This window comes from Halichoerus grypus, chromosome 7, assembly GCF_964656455.1.
Source record: "Halichoerus grypus chromosome 7, mHalGry1.hap1.1, whole genome shotgun sequence".
In the NCBI taxonomy this organism is placed as follows: Eukaryota; Metazoa; Chordata; class Mammalia; order Carnivora; family Phocidae; genus Halichoerus; species Halichoerus grypus.
The window spans coordinates 132059967-132085014 of NC_135718.1; the positions used below are offsets into that span (position 1 = coordinate 132059967).

The 25048-nt window shown below is 39.5% G+C and overlaps 2 protein-coding genes and 1 long non-coding RNA gene across 7 annotated transcripts in view; 1 reads left to right on the forward strand and 2 right to left on the reverse strand.

Moving 5' to 3' along the window:
- The window catches only part of LOC118530836 (eukaryotic translation initiation factor 2D-like), a 39681-nt gene extending 33390 nt beyond the window's left edge, over positions 1-6291 (reverse strand). The window contains exons 1-5 of one of the 3 annotated variants that reach the window (XM_078078326.1): positions 6056-6284; positions 4924-5114; positions 3747-3830; positions 3142-3232; positions 1550-2215 (exon numbers count right to left, since the gene is read on the reverse strand). In XM_078078326.1, the coding sequence (XP_077934452.1) occupies positions 2206-2215; positions 3142-3232; positions 3747-3830; positions 4924-5114; positions 6056-6111 (432 nt within the window). In that variant the 5' untranslated portion in view covers positions 6112-6284 and the 3' untranslated portion in view covers positions 1550-2205. Of the gene's footprint in view, positions 1-1549; positions 2216-3141; positions 3233-3746; positions 3831-4923; positions 5115-6055 lie in introns of those variants that run through there. The other 2 variants (XM_078078323.1, XM_078078324.1) reach the window with 2 other exon arrangements.
- Positions 6292-6432: 141 nt separating this feature from the next.
- Positions 6433-7132, forward strand: LOC144382622 (uncharacterized). The gene is made up of 3 exons (XR_013449945.1): positions 6433-6454; positions 6718-6794; positions 6942-7132. It is a non-coding gene; the product is annotated as an uncharacterized LOC144382622 (long non-coding RNA).
- Positions 7133-10400: 3268 nt separating this feature from the next.
- Positions 10401-25048, reverse strand: part of LOC144382623 (complement factor H-related protein 3-like) — a 59985-nt gene continuing 45337 nt past the window's right edge. For all 3 annotated transcript variants that reach the window (XM_078078338.1, XM_078078337.1, XM_078078339.1), the window contains 3 exons: positions 22873-23046; positions 18731-18913; positions 10401-10819 (listed from right to left, as the gene is read on the reverse strand). In XM_078078338.1, coding sequence (XP_077934464.1) covers positions 10611-10819; positions 18731-18913; positions 22873-23046 — 566 coding nt within the window. In that variant the 3' untranslated portion in view covers positions 10401-10610. The remainder of the gene's footprint in view (positions 10820-18730; positions 18914-22872; positions 23047-25048) is intronic.

Genomic DNA, 25048 nt, shown 5'->3' on the forward strand with positions numbered 1-25048 from the left:
CACTTCAATCTCTCTTTCTTCAGGAAGGCCTGGATCCTGCTAAGGGCTTCTCTGGTTAGTCAGATATGCCCAGATGAACTCAAAGTCAATTGAGTAATAACCTAATCATAGCAGTGATATCTCATCATATTTACATTTCTTTCTGGAACCAAGAGAATAAAGTAAAAATCTTAGAGAGGTCATCTTAGAATTCTGCCCATCACAAGTACCAACCAGTGTGGATTTGCTGTGAGTATTCCTGCTTATGCTATTTCTTCTGGTGAAATATTCCTTCCTAACTTTTGCTCCTGGTTGATTCTTATTCACCATTTGAGATTTTGCTTAGGTATAATATTCTACAGAACATGTACTTTCTCTGAATTCAGGACATCAGCTAAGTTTTCCTCTGATATGCTGTGATAGTAAGCTAGTTGTGTATGTCTCCTAGCATGAGTCCTATTCACTTAAGACTGTGTTTACTGGTTTGTTTCCCAAGGGTAGATTATTAGTCACTGATGCCACCATCATAGACAGTGGCTTCAACAACAGGCACTTATGTTTCAGTATTCTAGAAACCGGAAGTTTAGGTCAGGATGTCAGCATGGTCAGTTTCTGAAAAGAGGTCTCTTCCTGGCTGGTCTAGGTTACCTCCATCCTGTTGTGTGCGCATGACCTCTTCTGTGTGAGCGGCGGGCGGGGGGGGGGGGGGCGCGGAGAGGGAGAGGGAGAGAGAGAGAGAGAGCTCTTGGTGCCTCTTCTGAACAAGGGCACTGATCCCATCATGAGGACACCGACCTTCATGATCTCATCTAATCTCATCTAACCCTAATTACCTTTGTAAAGGACCTGTCCCCAAATACAGTCACATTAGAGGTTAGGGCTTCAATATATGACTTTGGGGGACACAAACATCCAGTCGATAACAGGTAGGGATGGTGACTTCTTCCCTTTTGTAATACAAATGCCTAATAGCCTTTCAATAATATTTTTAAGTGAACTAGTCTTGTAGGGCCAAACTCATCATATTTGATGTCCTTTGTCTTGATGACCTCTATTATCAAATTAGTTACCACTTCTTATGCTCTAATATTGCTTTATACCTTCTAAATAATTTAATTCCTCAACTTCCAGCTTTGACTATACCACTCCATTAACTAATTAGTATACAAAAATAAATTCAATATTCCTTAACCTGATATGGTTCCTGAGGTCCAGAGAGATATAAAAATACTGAGATAAATGTCCTTCTTTTAATTGCAACATTATAGCCTAAATCCAAAATAGAAAGACATAAATGTTCTATATAGGGGACTGGTCATGCTAATTATATGTTAACAACCGTAAATAATGTATTCACTGAAATGATATTATAGAAAATAATAGCATCAGATAATAATCATGCTGGAATATTAAGTACAAAATCAATTTAAAGAAATAATATATTTTTCTTATATTATTTGTTTTCCTATCTAATTCCCTGACCCTTCACATATACTGTATGCTCCTTGAGGAAAAGGACTGTGTTTTATTCATCATTATGTCCCTGGAACCAGATTGTTGACAGACAGTAAACACTGAAAAATGTTTATTGCTTTGACTGAGTTGTCTGAAACAAAGTGGGAGAGATATAAAATGTGAAAATATTCTTAGTAACACAAAGATACACATACTGTCTTATATTAGTGTGTAATACTAAGTGTCAAGTATGTTACATACATTTTGAAGCAAAATTAAAACTATCAATGTAATTATAAAAATAAATCCACCTTTGGAAATGGAAGGAATTAAACTATTTCCTGTGCTCCTTCTAAGGACAGGCAGCACTTTTCTCATTTTAAAACATTTCTTTACCTGGTGTGCTTATAATATTGTTCCAGTTTATTAAATGGGCTAAATGTACTGCTTTTCAAAATTCTTTGAATGTTTTCCTTACTCTATATAGTTTATACAGAACCTAAATGTATTCTGATAGACCTCTATGAGCATCTGCAGGTGAACAATTCTTTAAAGCCTGCAGCTCTAAGTCAGAAGTAGCCAGAAAAACAGTTCAGTTAGTCAGAATGAACCATTCCAGTCCTGAAATTGTCAATCATTTAGTTATGGATTATATTGCCTGTATATTTTTCCTTTTCCTAAGTAAAGGGGCTAGTTATTTTCTTGCTGTGGGCCCCCTGGATTTCCCTAAACAGCTATCTTTTGGCATGAAGAATAATTTCGTAAATTATCTCAGCAGGACCTGCAACAAGAACAAAAAAATAAGTGATTGTATGTGACTTATTTTTTCCCAAAGTTCAGGGTGTGTGTGTGTGTGTGTGTGTGTGTGTGTTTAGGATTATATAAGTGTGCATGTTTGTATTTAGTAGACAATAGTAATTTTTATAAACAGAACAAACAAGGAATAGCATATCGCTTTATTTTGAGATCAAAACAGAACTATCAGGCATAAATGTTCATTTATCTATTTAACAAACATTTGTTGAATATTCACTATTCACTATCATATTGTGTCAGGAAGTAACTTTAAAATAGTGAGTGAGAAAGACATATACCGTCTCCTCCAAAGCTTATTCTTTTTGTTTTTTGTGCTCTTCTTTGGCTGGGGGTCAGTGGTGAGAACAGGTAAATTCTACTTTCTTGGCAAATTTCAGTTACACAATATAGTGTTACCCATTATAATCACCTTGTTATCCATTAGATTTTCCAACTGTATTTATCCTATAACTGAAAGTTTGTATCCTCTGACCAAACTCTCCCTATTTCTCTCATCCCCCAGCTCCTGGCAATCACCCACACAGGCTCCCTGCCATTTACCCATGGCCCACTCTGTGCTTCTGGAAGAAGAATCTGTTTTTCTCTTTTATTTTTTTAAAGATTTTATTTATTTATTTGAGAGAGAGAGTGAGAGAGAGAGCATGAGAGGGGAGAGGGTCAGAGGGAGAAACAGACTCCCCACTGAGCGGGGAGCCCGATGTGGGACTCGATCCTGGGACTCCAGGATCACGACCTGAGCTGAAGGCAGTTGCTTAACCAACTGAGCCACCCAGGCGCCCCCTGTTTTTCTCTTTTAATCTTTACCCATAAGCTTTGGAAGTTGTCCTTTCCCACCCCCTTCCCCAGTGTCACCTAAGTCTTCCCCCAAAGGCCCAGCGGACAGGCACATACCTGTTCCCCACCAAGGCGATGGCACAGAGGTCCCCGTTCTGTACCCGCGGCAGACCAGCAGGGGGCACCACCAGGCCCGGCAGCATCAGATCTGCGGCAGACAAGACAAAAGCATCACAACGCACATTCTGCCTCTAAGCAATTCCAAGTTTTACTTCATCATTTATGCATTCACTCAACCAACAAACACTTATGAAGTATCAACTAGGTTATTTATAATGAAAATTAAGAAATGCAACCTAAGCATCAGACCTTTTCCCTTTGGGGGGGGCTAGTGGTCAAACTGAAGCACCAAGCTGACAGTCAGGTTTCATGATCTCTTATTCTGCTTTCCAAAATTTAGCTTATTGATTTAAAGTATAGCATATGGTTCACAAAGCATTTTCCGATTTAAGTGCAAAGTACGAAGCTTATTGAGGCCTTTCAACAGGGTCCTAGCGGCCCAGGGACCTTATGGAAGCAGCCAAGTGAGGGAGGAAACACACATGGGGGAAAAATTCATTTTCCAATTGTATGAATACAGGAAATGGGTGCATTTATTAAAGTAGTTGGCCCTTACTAAGTAGGTTTTGGCCAATAGCCAGAATATAGGAAAATCCTCTTACCTGCTCCCCCGACCAGTTTTTCGAGCACCAGAGGCCATGTTGTGAACGTTGGGAGAAGGTCAGGATAGGACCACAAGGTGTATACTGCCCAAAAAGAGACACAGAAAGACTTATTGCCAAAAGGTCAATCCCCTAGGGAACTGGCAAGCCAAACACTAAGGTCACTTAAATTAAGAAATAGAAAAGAAACTCAACTCAAAGCTAGAGGGGAGGCTGTGAGGCCCAAAGAGGTTTCCTTCTTAAAGCAGGCAGATACTTAAAAAACTGGATGTCACTCGAGACTGGGAGGCCCCTATGGTTCCACCTGGATGCGGCAGCAGCAATGGGCACGGTAGATAAAAGCGGGGACAGAGACCCAACGAGGATTCCATCTGTGACCTCAGAAGCAAGTAAGCGAAGAACAGGGCGCCAGCCTGTAGGAAATGTTGAAACTTCCCCATGTTTATTATTTTTATTCCCTCTGTGTTCACAGTGATTAGCAGTAAAACCTTAGATCAAAAAGGGCCTATGTTCGTAGAGCCGCCAAGTGGAGTGGGGGCACAGGGACCCAAAGGCGACCGCGTTGCGCCGCTGCAGCCAAGCTTGGGGGAGAAGAGCCCCAAGTGACAAAGTAGGCGTCAGCAGCTACGGAAAAGAGAAAAGGACACTGAATGTCTGAGATCTGTGACAAAGAGAGAAAGCAAAGGATCCTGAGAGCCGGGCAGAGCCTCAGAAAGAATCCTGTGAGGTATCTCGATTGAAGTACATCAGTAAGACAGCTGGGTATGTAGTTTAATTAACCTAGCTTCCTTCCTATCACCGTATCTCTTCAGTTTCTTAAGAAAATCCTGCTAATGAAGTTTTAAGAATATTTTTTACATGTCCTGAAATCCCACCCTTTTCAAGACCTCTGCTCCATCCCTACTTAACCCACTATGAATTATTATTCCTTCATCTCAGAACGTCCCTTGCCAACTTATCCTCTTCTTGTGTTAGCCCTGTTATTCTCCCTCCTGTAGCAGTTTTTGATCTTGAAAGACCCAATTCTAGGGACACTGGGTCCAAAAAGATCCTTAGGGATGATATTGGGAGATTTTGCACTTCACGTTTTAAGTAAGGCAGTTTAGTGAAAGAAAGAAGGAGAAACAGATGTTAGGCAAGGATAATAGTAATGGCCATCTCCATCCTATTGACATACCTGTTGGATACAGGTTTTTCTCCAGTTCAAATAGGATGGGGTTACCACCACACACGTACACAGTCACTGCATCCCCTCTGTGAGCATACAACTTCACAACGTTGAGCTCTTCCTTTCCAGGTACTAAGGCAGAGACCTGATCTGTTCCAAGAGTGGGGAAAGCAGTGGTCACATCAGCCCGAAGCTTTCTCCTGCAGAAAGCAAACCAATACCTGGCGTGAGTCCTGCCTGGACGGATTTTAATAAATAGGAAGGACTCCGAAGGACTTCCTATAAAATCACAAGGGCCAAGGAAAAGCTGGTTTATGATGCCCTATTCTCATACACTCTTCCAAAACATCCTATTCTCTTTCTCATCCAATGTCTCATCTATTTTCACATATTCCTGGGGCCAAGTCTTTCCGTTTTACAAAGAAAGAGGAAAACTGAGAACCAGTGAGTAACCAGGTTAGCCTGACTAGAAACCCAGCCCTACCTTCCAGACTCCATGCCTAGCCCTTGGACCCACCCCTTTCCTCACATCTGCCTGGCGAATCTGTCAGTTTATGGTTAAAAAGCTCTACGAGGGCACCAAGAGTGACTAGAGAACACTGGTTCCAAAATTCGCAACGTGGTATCAGCATCTGCAACACTGTGTAACAGACCCAGTTCTTAAAACATGGCCCTTAATTCTCTCCCACTTCACCCTCCATCTGTCTCTCCTGCCAGAAGTAACCACTACATCCTTTTTCTCCCGTAGTTGTAGTTCTCGGTGCCCCTCTGATTTTTCCTAAGGGACTCGAGGCTCTTTGGAGGGCGGGGAACCTGTAATCCTTCGTGTTTGAACCCTCAACACCTGATGTAGACCGCAGTCAGTAAGCGCTGGCTGAATTACGGTTTCCTTTAAACTAACTAGAATATCCAAAAGATAGCGGGGGAGACAAACCAGGCCTGCTCTCCATCTCCGCCCTCAAAATGAGTCGAACCCACCCCCGCTCCCCGGCTGGACATTCCCTCGGCCTCCACCCCAGGTCGGCTGAGCTAGCTCAGAGAGGCAGTGGGCCAGCCTCTGCACTGAGAAATGTCTGGGTGCCCCGGCGGGCGGAGCAGGCCCCTCCTCTCCCTCACCTGTCCGGCCCCTTCTCTCCCTCACCTGTCCGACCCCTTGATGGCCGTGTTGGACTTGACCCGAAAGGCCTTGGCAAACATGTCTGCTCGAGTGGCCTGGGGAGGGGAAGGAGAGCACAGGAGCCGGGACCGTCAGGGAAACGAGAACGCGGAGGCTTCCCGACCCGCAGCCCTGGGGGCAGCCATGCTGGGGCCCCGCTGGAAAAGGGGCCCGGCTGGAAACCTGGTCCGCTCGGCTTCGCGGCTACAGGCGCTGCGGGGACCGCGGCCGCCCCCTAGTGGCAATGCCGGGAACTGAAGCAGGGCGGGCGGGGCCTGGGGAAGGCGGGGCGGATTCCCTCTCGGTCGCCCTCCCTCGGCCCGGCTCTGCGCCTGCGCGAGCTGCTGGCGTTGCAGGTGTTGCCGTAGTGGCAACCTTGACTCGGTTAGTTTCCACTCGGTCGGTGTTAGGTTGTGTTCGGTCGGTACTGCGTCAGCCTCTGTGCCATTCAGTTTAGTTCAGCTCCACAAAATTAATTGAACTCTTGTGTTTTATTAGTTTTGCAGGCCTCTCGAATTATTTGAAGGGCTTTTGTTTATGAAAGTCTTTACATTTTATTGTACGCTAGAGGTCTCAGGCTTTTCTCCTTGTTTTTAAATTTACGTGAAATGATAATAACAATAACAGAGAATCCACCCTTGTCCCAGGTTTGCCCCGCATGTTATGAGGAGAAAACTACAAATGATCGTCAAAGCTACTTACGAATATTTTTGGCCACTTTTAGGTAAATTTTTCAAAGCGTTATTGATTTTTGAGTTCAGGCTTTATTTGAAGAGGGGAGGTTGTTTCCAAAACGAAAGGAATAACCTTGCTTATAAAAAAATATCTGTGAGGCAGATTAGGTTCAAATTATGGTTTGGCTTTTCCCTAGCAATGTGATCATGGGCCAACGGCTTATTTCTGAAACTCCTGCATTCTCTGAAAGATACGGATGTAACACCTACCTCATAGGGTTTCCATTAGAAAGGATTGAGGTAATGTATGTGATAACGTTACACAGTGCTTTGCAGATTTCCAGTAATATATTTAAAAAGTCTCCGACAGGGGTGAGAGATGGGTTTCCCTGAGAGGGGCTGCTGTGCGCACCTGGGGTTCGGGCACCTACTAAATTAAATTTTGCATATGAAAAGTTAAGGGCAGAGTGTCCATCCACCAAGAAAAAAAATCCTAATTGTTTGATTGGATGACACAGTTACACAAAGAAAAATTCCACACTGACTGTCCAAAGATGAGGCCTTCCACAGTGTCTGCCCACCACCACTATTCTTGGAGGGGGTCCTAATCCCACCTAGCCTCCCACCCCCTGCCCCCAGTTTGGGTTCCTCCTACACTTCTGACCCACTAGACTTTTATTCTGAAGCATCCCAGCCACCAGGCCAAAGTCAGAGGAGCCCAGAGCAGGACAATGCCACAGAACCTTCTCTCTTTGGGCCCCAGCCCCAGCAACACTTCGCGGGTGTGTGTGTGTGTGTGTTGGGGGTGGGGTGATGCCAGACTGTGTTGTTGACTAGGTCGATTGCAGCACAGCTACTGAGGTTGCTGAGGAAGGTTATTCATGGGAATATTGGAAATAGATACTAAAATTAAATAAATAAATACAAAAACACATTATAGATAAATGTGTAAAATAATCTCCCTTCTCTATAAAAAAAGGAGATTAATGAACACTGGAAGGATGTCAGAAACTAATAAAAATATAACTTTATTAAATGAGGGAACAGATTTGATGGAAGTAAGACTACTCGGCATACTTCTCATATTACTTTGACTTTTGAAGCCTGTAGGTGTTTGAACCACCTGGGTGCCTCAGTTGGTTGTGTCTGGCTCTTGGTTTTCGGCTCAGGTGATGATCTCAGGGTGGTGAGATTGAGTCCCACACTGGGATCATGCTCCGCTGGGGAGTCTGCTTGAGTTTTTCTTTCTCTCCCTCTGCTCATCCCCCCTTTCTCTCTCTCCCTGAAATAAATAAATAAATAAAATCTTTTTAAAAATGTAGGTGCTTTTCATATTTTTAAGTTTAGCTTAAAAGAGAAAAGCAAAATCTAAAATTGAAAAAAAATACTAATGCAAATAAGTGTAAAGCTCTATTAATCAGAGTTAAGAATTATTTCAAGTCATTTTTGAAGAGAGTAATTACACTCACAGTCAAACATCCTGGGACAAAATAAATGCAAAGACATTTTAACCTTCATTCAGCAGTTTAACTGCTAATAGTAATGTTTGCATTATACTCTTAATATTATTTTTAAAAATTCTGAAATATAAGAAATATAAGAATATATGAATAAAGAGAAAAGACAGAAAGTGTATTTAAAAGTTTCTTAGCCCTGTATTATTTATAACTCTGAATTGTAAGATCCAAAAGGAGCCAATGAATTTTAAATTTCATTTCTATTTCAGATTTCTGACAAGCAAAAAGACACTTAATGACATTCCCATCTAGTACCAATAACACAGTTCTTGTATTCTAAACACTATTTCCCAATAAAAAGAATCAGACCTCTTTGGAAAGCTGTATGATTATGGGTGTTGGTCAGGGAAGTATACAGCGAGCCTGGAACATTGTGTTGTGCTAAAAAGAAATGAAAACACTCAAAGACTAGTGGGTATAACAAAGCAATCAGGAGCCAGTTTCAAGAGGCACTCACTAGCCAAATTTGGGATAATTTGAGCTTCAAAGAATAATGACTATAATTGTTTGTGACAAATTGAATAAATAAAAATTCATGAATCCATGCTGATTGAACGTTAAAAAAAAAAAAAAGAAAAAATCTTTAAAGCCATCACAGGTCACTATCATCAAGTCCTTATTCCAAAAATGGAAATTAAAGAGCAAAAATAAAGATTTACTAAATCTTTTTAGGTAAAAGTTTAAGGAGTTGGCAAATTAACACTCACCTTTACATAAGACAATTAATAAGTGCAGAAAAAGAATAGAATTTGTCTTAAAAATCACTATTTTGCAGCCAACAATGAAAATGATTAGTTATAGGCTATACTGATTACAGGTTAAGTGTCCTAAATAGATTCCACAAGTATTAGGTGAAAGGTTTTGGAGAAATAGTATATACACCAATATTAACAGCAAAGATAACTTGCCAATTGTAACAATGTCCTTTAAACATGAGAAACCTGGCTGTCACTTGTGATTCAGATTTAGATAAACTGGCTCCATTATAGACAGCCAGGTTACTCATTCTAAGAATGCCACTTGATTTGATGCAAAATGAAGTAACAAGATATCACCTTAAAATATATTTACCTTAATTATATCTTTATTTTCATCTTAAAGTTTTCATGTTTTTGAGAAGTTAAAAATGTTTACAGTCAAGTGATTTTAACTAATTATGTTGTTTGAAATGTATGAACATAAAAATCATATTTCAGACTCTTGTGGTTGAATGTTTCCAAAACCAAATCATGAAGATGTCATTAGATTTGAAGATCATTACCAAAGAGGTCCCCATAATTCTCAACATATATTGCCTTACTTTTAATATATCTTTATTTTATTTTATTTTTAAAAAGATTTATTTACATATTTAAGTAATCTCTCCACCCAACGTGGGGCTCGTACTCACGACCCTGAGATCATGAGCACACTCCACTGGATAAGCCTGCCAGGCACCCCATTAAAATAACCACCTTTACTGTGGTTCAAAGCTGGTACATATTAAAGATAGAAAACATGGAAAATACAGGTGAGCCTTAAGGACTTAACCACCAACTCTTACCCCTAGCATCTCTAAATTCAACTGTAGTTATTATAAATATTTTATTGTACTTCCTGACAATCTTTGTTCTATACACATTTATGTGTGTTCAAAGCATACTATGTATTTGTGTGTGTGTGTGTGTGCATGTGTGTGTTTATACTTGATATCAGATTTTTTTGGTCACTTTTCATGTTATATTATGACAGTTAGGTATGTACCCAATTAGATTCTAATTTCTCTTTATGATTTGTTTGAATTTTTATGTGTGCTAGATAGCCATCTTGTAGAAGATCTTGCATTTCATCATTTGGTAGATAAGCAAAAGTAGATAATAACTGCTTATATCTGGTAGATAAGCAAAAGCTAATAATTACTTACATTTTATTACTCACATAGGTATGACATAGTTATGTTTTTATGTATTTTTGAAGTAAAATTATATTAAAGATGGAGAAAAGCATTTTCAACCATTTCCTCTGAAATGGAGAGTCTCAGGCAGCCCCAGAAGTTATGGAAGAAGGTATGAGAAAGAGGGAAAGATGGATGGAAGTAGGCACTGGAGTGATTGAATCTAATTTCTTGCCATAGATATTTTATGAGTAGGACACAAAGAATTTTGGTTTGCCAAGTTTTAATGAGGCGCTTTTAAGAAGTGATTTATTCATCTCTCTGATTATAATTACATCATCCACATAATATTTAATACAACTTCTGATTTATGAATATAAATGAGTTACACAATACTTGACAAAATAAACTGAGAATTGGATTGATAATGAAAAATTCTGAGTAAATGTACATATTTTAATTTTAGGACTGCATCTTCACCACTGTATTACCGAACATTCAGGATACGTCAGTTTCCCTTCCCGACAGGTGGCTCGGAATGTATGCAGCGGGGTCTTCATACGATATCCAGGGATACATTCAAATTCAATAATATCGCTCATTTTAGAATAAATTTTTTTCTTAGAAGACCATCGAAATCGTATATTATGTGTTCTCATTATGTCTTCTGATGCTGTACAGGCCTCTGAAGATAAAAAAAAAAGATAAAACATTGAAAACAGAATTTCAGACGTTTTTTTAAAGATTTTTTTTGAATTTTTTTATTGAAAAAAATTTTTTAAATTTTATTATGTTATGTTAATCACCATACATTACATCATTAGTTTTTGATGTAGTGTTCCATGATTCATTGTTTGCATATAACACCCAGTGCTCCATTCAATATGTGCCCTCTTTAATACCCATCACCAGGCTAATCCATCTCCCCACCCTCCTCCCCTCTAGAACCCTCAGTTTGTTTCTCAGAGTCCATAGTCTCTCATGGTTCATCTCCCCCTCTGATTCCCCCCCTTCATTTTTCCCTTCCTACTATCTTCTTCTTTTTTTTTTTAACATATAATGTATTATTTGTTTCAGAGGTACGGGTCTGTGATTCAACAGTCTTACACAATTCACAGTACTCACCATAGCACATACCCTCTGCAATGTCTATCAACCAGCCATCCCATCCTTTCCACCCCCCACCACTCCAGCAACCCTCAGTTGGTTTCCTGAGATTAAGAATTCCTCAGATCAGTGAGATCATATGATACATGTCTTTCTCTGATTGACTTATTTTGCTCAGCATAATACCCTCCAGTTCCATCCACGTCGTTGCAAATGGCAAGATTTCATTCCTTTTTATGGCTGCATAATATTCCATTGTATATATATATACCACCTCTTCTTTATCCATTCATCTGTCGATGGACATCTTGGCTCTTTCCATAGTTTGGCTATTGTGGACATTGCTGCTATAAACATTGGAGTACACGTACCCCTTCGGATCCCTACATTTGTATCTTTGGGGTAAATACCCAGTAGTGCAATTGCTGGATCACATGGTAGCTCTATTTTCAACTTTTTGAGGAACCCACCTACTGTTTTCCAGAGTGGCTGAACCAGCTTGCATTCCCACCAACAGTGTAGGAGGGTTCCCCTTTCTCTGCATCCTTGCCAACATCTGTCGTTTCCTGACTTGTTAATTTTAGCCATTCTGACTGGTGTGAGGTGGTATCTCAGTGAGGTTTTGATGTGGATTTCCCTGATGCCGAGCAATGTTGAGCACTTTTTCATGTGTCTGTTGGCCATTTGGATGTCTTCTTTGGAAAAATGTCTGTTCGTGTCTTCTGCCCATTTCTTGATTGGATCATTTGTTCTTTGGGTGTTGAGTTTGATAAGTTCTTTATAGATTTTGGATACTAGCCCTTTATCTGATATGTCATTTGCAAATGTCTTCTCCCATTCTGTCGGTTGTCTTTTGGTTTTGTTGACTGTTTCTTTTGCTGTGCAAAAGCTTTTTATCCTGATGAGGTCCCAATAGTTCATTTTTGCCCTTGCTTCCCTTGCCCTTGGCCATGTTTCTAGGAAGAAGTTGCTGAGGCTGAAGTCGAAGAGATTGCTGCCTGTGTTCTCCTTTAGGATTTTGATGGACTCCTGTCTCACATTGAGGTCTTTCAACCATTTGGAGTCTATTTTTGTGTGTGTGTAAGGAAATGGTCCAGTTTCATTCTTCTGCATGTGGCTGTCCAATTTTCCCAACACCATTTGTTGAAGAGACTGTCTTTTTGCCATTGGACATTCTTCCATGCTTTGTAAAAGATTAGTTGACCATAGAGTTGAGGGTCCATTTCTGGGCTCTCTATTCTGTTCCATTGATCTATGTGTCTGTTTTTGTGCCAGAACCATACTGTCTTGATGATGACAGCTTTGTAATAGAGTTTGAAGTCCGGAATTGTGAGGCCGCCAGCTTTGCTTTTCTTTTTCAACATTCCTCTGGCTATTTGAGGTCTTTTCTGGTTCCATACAAATTTTAGGATTATTTGTTCCATTTCTTTGAAAAAAGTGAATGGTATTTTGATGGGGATTGCATTGAATGTGTAGATTGCTCTAGGTAGCATTGACATCTTCACAATATTTGTTCTTCCAATCCATGCGCTTGGAACGTTTTTCCATTTCTTTGTGTCTTCCTCAATTTCTTTCATGAGTATTTTATAGTTCTCTGAGTACAGATCCTTTGCCAATTTGGTTAGATTTATGCCTAGGTATCTTATGGTTTTGGGTGCAATTGTAAATGGGATCGACTCCTTAATTTCTCTTTCTTCTGTCTTGTTGTTGGTGTATAGGAATGCCACTGATTTCTGTGCATTGATTTTATATCCTGCCACTTGACTGAATTCCTGTATGAGTTCTAGCGGTTTTGGGGTGGAGTCTTTTGGGTTTTCCACATAAAGTATCATATCATCTGCAAAGAGTGAGAGTTTGACTTCTTCTTTGCCGATTTGGATGCCTTTGATTTCTTTTTGTTTTCTGATTGCTGTGGCTAGGACTTCTAGTACTATGTTGAATAGCAGTGGTGATAGTGGACATCCCTGCCGCGTTCCTGACCTTAGGGGGAAAGCTCTCAGTTTTTCCACATTGAGAATGATATTCACTGTAGGTTTTTCATAGGTGGCTTTTATGATATTGAGGTATGTACCCTCTATGCCTATACTCTGAAGAGTTTTGATCAAGAAAGGATGCTGTACTTTGTCAAATGCTTTTTCTGCATCTATTGAGAGGATCATATGATTCTTGTTCTTTCTTTTATTAATGTATTGTATCACATTGATTGATTTGCAGATGTTGAACCAACCTTGCAGCCCAGGGATCAATCCCACTTGGTTGTGGTGAGTAATCCTTTTAATGTACTGTTGGATCCTATTGGCTAGTATTTTGGTGAGAATTTTTGCATCCATGTTCCTCAGGGATATTGGTCTGTAATTCTCCTTTTTGATGGGGTCTTTGTCTGGTTTGGGAGTCAAGGTCATGGTGGCCTCCTAAAATGAGTTTGGAAGTTTTCCTTCCATTTCTATTTTTTGGCACAGTTTCAGAAGAATAGGTATTAATTCTTCTTTAAATGTTTGGTAGAATTCCACTGGGAAGCCATCTGGCCCTGGGCTTTTGTTTGTTGGGAGATTTTTGATGACTGCTTCAATTTCCTTAGTGGTTATAGGTCTGTTCAGGTTTTCTATTTCTTCCTGGTTCAGTTTTGGTAGTTGATACATCTCTAGGAATGCATCCATTTCTTCCAGATTATCTAATTTGCTGGCATAGAGTTGCTCATAATATGTTCTTATAATTGTTTGTATTTCTTTGGTGTTGGTTGTGATATCTCCTCTTTCATTCAAGATTTTGTTGATTTGGGTCATTTCTCTTTTCTTTTTGATAAGTCTGGCCAGGAGTTTATCAATGTTATTCTTTCAAAGAACCAGCTCCTAGTTTCATTGATCTATTCTACTGTTCTTGTGGTTTCTATTTCATTGATTTCTGCTCTGATCTTTATTATTTCTCTTCTCCTGCTGGGTTTAGACTTTATTTGCTGTTCTTTCTCCAGCTCCTTTAGGTGTAGGGTGGGGTTGTGTGTTTGAGACTTTTCTTGTTTCTTGAGAAAGGCTTGTATTGCTATATACTTTCCTCGTAGGACCACCTTTGCTGCATCCCAGAGATTCTGAACAGTTGTATTTTCATTTTCATTTGTTTCCATGATTTAAAAAAAAATTCTTTAATATCCTGGTTGACCCATCCATTCTTTATTAGAATGCTCTTTAGCCTCCATGTATTTGAGTTCTTTCCAACTTTCCTCTTGTGATTCAGTTCTAGTTTCAAAGCATTGTGGTCCGAAAATACGCAGGGAATGATCCCAATCTTTTGGTACTGGTTAAGACCTGATTTGTGACCTAGGATGTGATCTATTCTGGAGAATGTTCCATGGGCACTAGAGAAGAATGTGTATTCTGTTGCTTTGGGATGGAATGTTCTGACTATATCTGTGAAGTCCATTTGGTCCAGTGTGTCATATAAAGTCTTCATTTCCTTGTTGATCTTTTGCTTAGATGATCTGTCCATTTCAGTGAGGGGGGGTGTTAAAGTCCCCCACTCTTATTGTATTGTTCTCAATGTGTTTCTTTACTTTTGTTATTAATTGGCTTACATAATTGGCTGCTCCCATGTTAGGGGCATAGATATTTACCATTGTTAGATCTTCTTGTTGGATAGACCCTTTAAGTAGGATATAGTGTCCTTCCTCATCTCTTATTACAGTCTTTGCTTTAAAATCTAATTTGTCTGATCTAAGGATTGCCACGCCAGCTTTCTTTGGGTGTCCATTAGCATCGTAAATGGTTATCCACCCCCTCACTTTCAATCTGGGGGTGTCTTTGGGTCTAAAATGAGTCTCTGGCAGACAGCATATCGATGGGTCTTGTTTTTTAATCCAATCTGATAGCCTGTGTCTTTTGATTGGGGCATTTAGCCCATTTACATTCAGGGTAACTATTGAAAGATATGAATTTAGTGCCATTGTATTGCCTGTAAGGTGACTGTTACTGTATATTGTCTGTGTTCCTTTCTGGTCTATGTTGCTTTTAGGCTCTCTCTTTGCTTAGAGGACCCCTTTCAAGATTTCTTGTAGGGCTGGTTTCGTGTTTGCAAATTCCTTTAGTTTTTGTTTGTCCTGGAAGCTTTTTATCTCTCCTTCTATTTTCAATGACAGCCTAGCTGGATATAGTATTCTTGGCTGCATGTTTTTCTCATTTAGTGCTCTGAATATATCATGCCAGTCCTTTCTGGCCTGCCAGTCTCTGTGGATAGGTCTGTTGCCAATCTAATGTTTCTACCATTGTATCTTACAGGTCTCTTGTCCTGAGCTGCTTTCAGGATTTTCTCTTTGTGTCTGAGACTCGTAAGTTTTACTATTAGATGTTGGGCTGTTGACCTATTCTTATTGATTTTGAGGGGGGTTCTCTGTGCCTCCTGGATTTTGATGCCTGTTTCCTTCCCCAAATTAGGGAAGTTCTCTGCTATAATTTGCTCCAATATACCTTCTGCCCCTCTCTCTCTTCCTTCTTCTTCTGGGATCCCAATTATTCTAATATTGTTTCGTCTTATGGTATCACTTATCTCTGGAATTCTGCCCTCGTGATCCAGTAGTTGTTTATCTCTCTTTTTCTCAGCTTCTTGATTTTCCATCATTTGGTCTTCTATATCACTAATTCTCTCTTCTGCCTCTTTTATGCTAGCAATTAGAGCCTCCATTTTTTATTGCACCTCATTAATAGCCTTTTTGATTTCAACTTGGTTAGATTTTAGTTCTTTTATTTCTCCAGAAAGGGTTTCTCTAATATCTTCCATACTTTTTCCAAGCCCAGCTAGTATCTTTATAATTGTCATTCTGAACTCTAGTTCCAACATCTTACTAATGTCCGAATCGATTAGGTCCCCGGCAGTCGGTACTGACTCTTGTTTTTTTTTTTTTTGGTGAGGTGATTTTTCCCATCTTGTCATTTTGTCCAGAGGCGAACAGATGAATGAGAGGACAACATGCTAACAGGGTAAGAACGACACCAGAAAAATATACACTAAACAAAAGAGACCTGAAACAGGCGGAAAAGGAAGGGAAAGAAAGAAAAAAGGAAAAAAAAAAAGGAAAAGAAAAAGATAAAAAAAAAAAGAATATGATCAAACATGATCAGGCTGGTGAATAGATCAGTGCCAAACACTAGATTTTGGGCATATTTTGGTCTCTTAGAAGAAACTGCCTCCCAAAATTTTAAAGAAAGAAAAGCTTATATATGTACAAAAATAAGGGTAAATACGATGAAGAGATGGAATATGACTGTAAAGATGAAAATTATAAAAGATTTTATAAAAGGAATTGATAAGGTAAGAAGTTGGTTGAAAAAAGAAAGAAGGAAATTTAAAAAAAAAAGGGGGGGGAGAGAATGTGATCGGGCAGGAGACTAGAACAAAGGCATACAGTAGAGATTTAGGGTATATTTTGGTCTGTTAGAGGAAACTGTATCCCAAAATTTTATTTTATTTTATTTTATTTTATTTTTTAAAAAGATTTTATTTATTTATTTGACATAGTGAGAGCGAGAGCACAAGCAGGAAGAGCAGCAGAGGGAGAAGCAGGCTCCCTGCTGAGCAAGGAGCCTGATACGGGACTCGATCCCAGGATGCTGGGATCATGACCTGAGCTGAAGGCAGATGTTTAACCAACTGAGCCACCCAGGCATCCCCTGTATCCCAAAATTTTAAAGAGAAAACAACTTATATGTATAGCAAAAATAAGGTTAACTACTATGAAGGGATAAAATATGACTCTAAAAATGAAAAATAAAAAAGATTCTTAAAAAAGGGACTGATAAGATGTTGGTTGAAAAAGGGAAAAAGAAAAATTAAAAAAAAAAAAGAAAAAGAAAATTAAAAAAATTTGAAAGACTAAAGAATCATGGGAAAAAAGCCATTAATTCTATGCGCAGTATTCCCCTAGCGCTGGAGTTCTGCCGTTCTCATTGATCGGTAAACTTGGTCTTGGCTGGCTGTTCTTGCTGATCTTCTGGGGGAGGGGCCTGTTGCCGTGGTTCCCAAATGTCTTTGCCGGAGGTGGAATTTCCCTGCCCTTGCCGGGTCCGGGCTAAGTAATCAGCTCGGGTTTGCTCTCGGGAGCTTTTGTTCCCTGCAAGCTTTCCATACAGCTTTGGAGGCCAAGAGTGAAAATGGCGGCCTCCAAATCTCCACCCCAGAGGAGCCGAGAACTCAGGGCCCCTCTCCTCAGTGAGCTCCCAGAGCCGCACTCCGTGCTGATCCGGCCTTGACCAGGTGTTTCTATCTCTGGTACCTGACCCCGTGTGGAGTCTCCAAACCCAGCAGATCCCTGCGGTGCACTCCTGTGCCGCTTCTTCTGGGGGAGGAAGGGGAGTCTCCCCAGATCTGCCACTTGTTGGGTCCCTGCTGGAGGAGCAGTGGCCCGGCTGTGCCTTGGAACACAGTTTATGGCAACCCCGAGCTGAGAGCCCGTGCCTCTGCTCTGTTTCTGCAGCCAGCTTCCCTGCTCCAATACCTGGGAGCTCTGCCGCACTCAGGCACCCCTGGTCTTTCTGTGACCCCGAGGGTCCTGAGACCACACTGTCCCAGTGAGGGTTCCACCCCCCGCTTAGCCACTGGAGCAACGTCCCTCAGCGGAGCAGACTTCTACAAGTTCCGATTTTGTGCTCCGCTGTGCTATCACTTGCCAGAAGCGGCTGATGGAGGCCCTCTCCCCCGCCATCTATCCTCCTGAATATCGCCTCGGATTCACTTCTCTGCACGTCCTACCTTCCAGAAAGTGGTCACTTTTCTGTTCAGAGAGTTGCTGCTATTCTTTTCTTTGATCTCCTGTTGAGTTCATAGGAGTTCAGAATGGTTTGATCCCTATCTAGCTGAACTCCTGGGACCAGACCAAATTTAGGTCTCCTACTCCTCCGTCATCTTGCTCCTCCCCCCGAAACTTTTTAAAAGATTTTATTTATTTATTTGACACTTACAGAGAGAGAGAATGAGCACACAAGCACGGGGAGAAGCAGAGGGAGAGAAGCAGACTCTCTGCTGAGCAGGGAGCCTGCTGTGCTGCTCCATCCCAGGACCCTGGGATCATGAACTGAGCTGAAAGCACACGCTTAACCACCCAGGCGCCCCAGAATTTCAGACTTTCAAGTAGAATCTTCTACACTGGCCCAGGGCTTCATTTTCAAAACCTTTTCCAAACCAATTCACTGAAAACCCATCATGTTGATTTAAATCACTTTAAATGATTAATGATGTAAAATGAGGTACTATGTTTAAGGTGTGATAATTAAATGTTATAATCAAAGATTCACAATGTCAATTTTAACATGAAGAAATCGAGTCCTTTCACTTAAGGATATTTTGCTAGAACAAGAGTTTTTTTTTCCAACTTTTTCTTCTTCACACATTAGTATTTGGTAGTCAGCATTCAACAAATGTTTGTTAATCCATGAACATTATATTAATAACAGCAAAACATCTATTATACTGATTTTCCCAGGACCCATGAGAATATTGAAATATTTACCTAAGCATTTTGGTGGTGGTGACCACTGTCCATTTCTACATCTTATGGTCCTGTGTCCCTGAAGTACATAGAAGGCCTGGCATCTGTACTCTACTGATGATCCTGGAGCATATGTTGATGATGGGAATGAGGTAATGTCTCCATTGTCAATAGGTGGAGGAGGCCCACATTTTCCTTTAGAATCTAAAAAAAAAAATATTTATTTGATTTATTGAAAAACCAAAGAAAAACAGGTTAAAATAAATCAAATAAAAATATAGCACAATATTCAATATCAAGACTTGTGATTTCTGTTGACAGAAAGGATTCACTGAAGAAATTTTATTTTATTTTATTTTTTAAAGATTTTATTTGGGACGCCTGGGTGGCTTAGTCGGTTAAGCATCTGCTTTCAGCTTGGGTCATGATCCCGGGGTCCTGGGATCGAGTCCCACATTGTGCTCCTTGCTCAGCAGGGAGCCTGCTTCTCCCTCTGCCTGATGCTTCCCCTGCTTGTGCTCTCCCTCTCTCTCTCTGACAAATAAATAAATATTTATTTATTTGAGAGAGAGTCAGCGAGAGAGAGAGAGAGCACAAGCCCAGAGGGAGAGGCAAAGGGAGAAGCAGATTCCCCGCTGAGCAGAGAGCCCTGGGATCATGACCTGAGCCAAAGGCAGACGCTTAACCAACTGAGCCACCCACGCGCCCCCATTGAAGAAATTTTAATCACTTAAACTGAGAATTACAATTCTAAGGCTTTCCTTTTATCCCACATGAAAGCACACATGAAGCATTAACAAATATATCTGCTTTACGTATTCTGGTGTTAAAAAATGTTTTTCTTACTGAATAAATACTGGACAGATGGATAGCTAATGGAAACAAAGAAACTTTCTTGTTACATACAACATACTGCAGTGTCTATTGGATCTCTAGTAATTGTTTATTGATTTTCATTTATTTTACAAAAGGAACATCAACTTCTTTAATTAAAGTCAAAGAATTACACATTTGTATAATGGGAAAGAGAATTGCTGGCTTCCTGTTCTGGACATGATGAGGTAGAGACCTTTCAGCTTATTCCTTCTGCTCAGTATCACTAAAAATCCTGAACATATTATAAAAACCAACAAAAGAGATGGTGAAGGATGTAGAGAAGACGTCGATCTGATCAAAGGCCTTGGTATCCAAGGAATTATACTGCAGTGAGTTGTTTGGGTTTTCATGTTGCCTCCTATGGATCCTTGACTGGGCACTGAAGAAGACTGGAACCCAGAAATGATATCAAGTTCAGGGAAAAAAAACAGTTCCAAGAATTGTCTGCTCTCTTTAGCCAAAGGCTCAGGAAAGGAATATTCTAGCAAGATAGAAATATTTTTTTTTACAATACTTGAATTACTCCTGAAAAACGTAGAAGAAACCTTGATCAACTCTCTCCTCATGTTGATCAGAGACCAACAGTGATCAACAGAGGTCAAGGGTGGAACCTAGACTTCTATCCACAGTCAGGGAACAAGACACCTCTCCCCTTTCCATGGTGTCAGTGGAGGCCAAGTGGGAAGCCTGGACTTGCACTCTGCAGTAGTGGAGGCCTGGTAAATAAGAGATTTCAATAAAATCCAGAATCTTAAAACACAACACCCGAAATGTCTAGAATACAATTGAAAATCACTCATCATACCAAAGACCAGGAAAGTCTCAAAAGAGAAAAGATAATCAACAGATGACAACACTGCAATGACACAGATATTGGAATTATTTGACGATGGTTTTTAAAATTCCAGTGGGAATTATGGAACTGAAAAATATAATAATGGAATTTAAAAAAACCCAACCTTACTGGATGGGCTCAATCATTGATTACAGATGACAGAAGGATAAATAAATCTGAATATAGAATACAAATTATTCACTTTGAAAATAGACTGAAAACAAAACCAAAAAATCTTCCAGAAATACTGACTGAAAATTTCCCAAATTGGGCACAAGGCATAAACATTCATATTGAAAAAGCCAAACAGGACAAACCCAAAGAAATTCATGCCAAGATACATCACAGTCAAACTGAGGAAAACTAAAGAAAAAGAAAAAAAAATCTCAAAAGCAGCTACATATAAATTATGCAAACCTATAAGGAAAAAAGGATTCAAATGTCAGTGGGGTTCTCATCTGTGACCATCAAGCCAGAAAGAAGTGACAACATTTTTCAAGTGCTAGAAGAAAAGAACTGTCAGCCCTGAATGCTACATCCCATGATTCTATCCTTTAGGGTTTAAGGGAGAAAAGAAGATATTTTGGGACAAAGGAAAACAGAACATTTATCTCCAGCAGATCTATCTTTAAAGAATTGCTAAAGGAATTCTTCAAATATCAAGGAAAAGATAATAGAGAGAGGATTGAGACTTCATGAAGGAAGAAAAACAATGGACTGAAAAACTAAGGGTAAATATAATGGACTCTTTTTCCTAAGGAGTTTGTTAGGTTTGATGTTTGTGAAACATTATATCATTTGATATGGTGTTCAGTATATGTAGAAGAAATACTTAAGAAACATATGTTTGAAATGTGGGGAAAGTAGGGGTGCCTGGGGGGCTCAGTCAGTTGGTTAAGCATCCACTCTTGACTTTAGCTCAGATCATGATCTCAGGGTTGTGAGATTGAGCCCTGTGTCAGGCTCCGAGCTGGGTGTGGAGTCTGCTTAAGATTTTCTCTCTTCCTCTCCTTCTGCCACTCCACTCATTCACTCTCTCTCTCTTTCTCTCTCTACCAATAAATAAATAATAAATAAAATAAAATGTGGGGAGGGTGAATGGACCTAAGTGGAAGTAAGGTTTCCTCATTTCATTTGAAGTGGTAACATGTCAAAACCAGGGGGAGGGAGTGACAAGCATTATGTGCATCTTAATACCTTGAGCAACCACGGATAAAGCTATACAAAGAGATATGCTCCAAAACAACAAAGACATATCAAAATAAAATTATTTTAAAATGTTCCAAAAGTCCGCAGGCACGGCCAAAAAAGGAATGGGAGTGAGAAACAGAGGAAAGAAACGGAAGACAAATAATAAAATGGCTGACACAGCCCCTAATCTATCAATAATTATTTTAAGTGTAAATGGCTTAAATATTTCAGTTAAAAGACTGAAAATGGCAGAATGGATACATAAACAAGAGCCGACTATATGGCAACTGAAAGAAACTAACTTCAACATGAAAACATAGGTGGGCTCAAAGTAAAAGATTGGAAAATATATATGCCAGGCAAAAGCTGATTTGAAAAACAAGCAGCTATAATATCTCCTTTGTTGGGTCCTCTTATTTCCTAAACTCTAATTACTGGAGTGTCCTATGACCAAGTTCTCAGACTTTTTTTCTATATACACTAATTCTCTGGTTGAGCTCAGCTAGTAACCTACCTTTATATAATCCACATGCTGAAGAAGCCCAAATTTATATCAGATTCTATGAACATGCCCCAGTTGTTGATTGTGTGTCTCAAAGTGAAATTTCATAGAGCTGTCAAATGTCCTCAGCATATCATTTTTTAAAAAAGATTTTATTTATTTGTCAGAGAGAAAGAGAGAGAGCACAAGCAGGGGGAGCAGCAGACAGAGAGGGAAGCAGGTTCTGCTCTGACTGAGCCACTCAGTGCCCCCTCCCATATCTTTAATACATTTATTCCTCAGGAAATAACTAAGTATCTTAATGCTTAAGATAGAGAATTTTCTGGGTGCCTGGTGGCTCAGTTGATTAAATGTCTGACTCTTGATTTCTGCTCAGGTCATGATCTCAGGGTTGTGAGATCGAGCCCCACATCCGGCTCCGTGCTCAGTGTGGTGTCTGCTAAAGATTCTCTCTCTCCTTCCCCTCTGCCCCTCCCCCCACTGCTCGCACTCATGCTCACACTCTCTGTCTCTAAAAATAAAAATTAAAAAAAAAGAATTTTCCATGATTCCAACTGTCCTAATCTGGCCAAATCTTTCATAAAATAAATAGATAATATGACTATGCAGTCCACAAAAAGAAAAAATTGGATTTTAAGCACCATCATTTTATTTGAGATAAAAAAAGATTCCATAAGAACTATGTCATTATATATTTATATTGACATATCCAGTCCTTAATATATTCTCTAAAATTTGAGGGGAAATAAGATACTTTACCTGCACACTGAGGGGGTTGTGTCCAGGTCCCATTTAAACATATCACTTCTACTTCCCCAAACAGGTCAAAAGGTTTAATGCATTCATAACGGACGCTCTGACCAGGTAGATAACTAGGCTTCTCATTTAGTATAATAGCATTTTTCACTTTGGGTGGATTCTCACAGGAAATATCTGAATAGAAAGAAAAAAGTAGCATCTCTAACGTAATGATCATTTTGAGTAGCAAATCAATGAACAGGATTTCAAATATATCTGAAGGAGGATTTAAAATCAACAGTTTATCTGTCATGAAAGAGAGCCAATTTTAAGAAATTTACATATAAGATTGAAGAAAAAGAGATAAAGCAGTATCTTTTGATAAGATTTAAGCTTCTATGAAAATGAGAGTTTTTCTGGACATTTCCCATTTTTAGTAAAATCAATATTACAAATTACATAAATTCAATATAAACTTATAAACCACAAGACAATAATAATAAAAAGATTATTTGATGTCAGATTTTGGCTTACAATCATCCTGTTTATGAACGTAATTTTAGGACCTTAGAAAAATAAACACAGTAGGCACTTTCTTAGAGAATAAATGAAGAATTAACATACTTTGAAGAATACTATAGTTGAAGGAAAGATGATTAACTGAGGATCCAAACAGGAGATGTGGAAAAATAACAGAAAAATAAATGTATAATTTATAAGAACACTCTAATAATTTTTTTTTGCAAATTCTTTTTTTTAAAGATTTTATTTATTTATTTAATTGACAGAGAGAGAGAGAGAGAGAGAGACAGCGAGAGAGGGAACACAAGCAGGGGGAGCGGGAGAGGGAGAAGCAGGCTTCCCACTGAGCAGGGAGCCCGATGTGGGGCTCGATCCCAGGACCCTGGGATCATGACCTGAGCCGAAGGCAGTCGCTTAACCAACTGAGCCACCCAGGTGCCCCTTTTTTTCGCAAATTCTTAAAGACATTTCAATGAGTAATGTATAATTCACCAGTGAGATTCAGGTGGATGTAAAGGTAATAGCCTCTGGCTATGGTTCCTAAACTGGAGTATACATCGAATCCCTTGGAAATTGTTAAGACACTTCCAGGGTCGCAGTCTCAGAGTTTTTGACTCAACAGGTCTGAGTGAGCCGGTGAATTACATTTGCATTTCCAACAATCTCCCAGAAGATGCTGATGCTGCTATTCCAGAGACCATAGTTTGAGAACCGTTGGGCTTTAAGATTAACGACTGAGTACACAATTTCATCCCTTTATGTTAAAGTATAAACCTTCTTTGACCTGGCCTAAAAAATAATCTATGTCCATTGTTTAAATGATGTTAGAGGGAATTCTATATTCTATTACTTAAGGCATTTTGATAAATAGATTCTAAAATTTTATTGGAGTACCTTTGCATGTTGGCTTTCCTATCCATTGGCTCTTAATACACTGTACAAAATTGGGTCCATCCAATTGGTAATATTTTGGACATTCATAAGTCACTTTTTCTTTTTTTTTTTTAAAGATTTTATTTATTTATTTATTTATTTCACAGAGAGAGACAGTGAGAGAGGGAACACAAGCAGGGGGAGTGGGAGAGGGAGAAGCAGGCCCCCCGCCGAGCAGGGAGCCCGATGCGGGGCTCGATCCCAGGACCCTGGGATCATGACCTGAGCCGAAGGCAGACGCTTAACGACTGAGCCACCCAGGGGCCCCATAAGTCACTTTTTCTCCTGACTTATATGATTCCTTCATTAGGCCTATGGGTATGGCATTACCAAAATCGGGTAAGCCAAAACAGTCTGTTTCTGAAAGAAAAGAATATGTACTTGTTCAGTAAATCTTTTAAAATACATAATGACCAATAACTATAATGTAGAGTAATAGGTACACATCAAACCAATGAACACTGTTATAAGTTGAAAAAATGTGTTAGAAGTCTTCTGATTTAATTATATTGAGTAGTCCTATGTTTATCAAAAGTAAAACATGGGGATGATGATGTTGGAAGCCTGAAAAGATAGGGATACATGTAATGCTTGATATCACACTTCTTCCATTCAAATTCTTTTTTGCCCATACAAGCCACCTACATTATGTATGTATTTGTATTTTTTGTTTCTTCAAAATCTGTTACTTTTAATTATGTCAAATCTTAGAAAATTATATACTTATAAAGAGATAACTGAT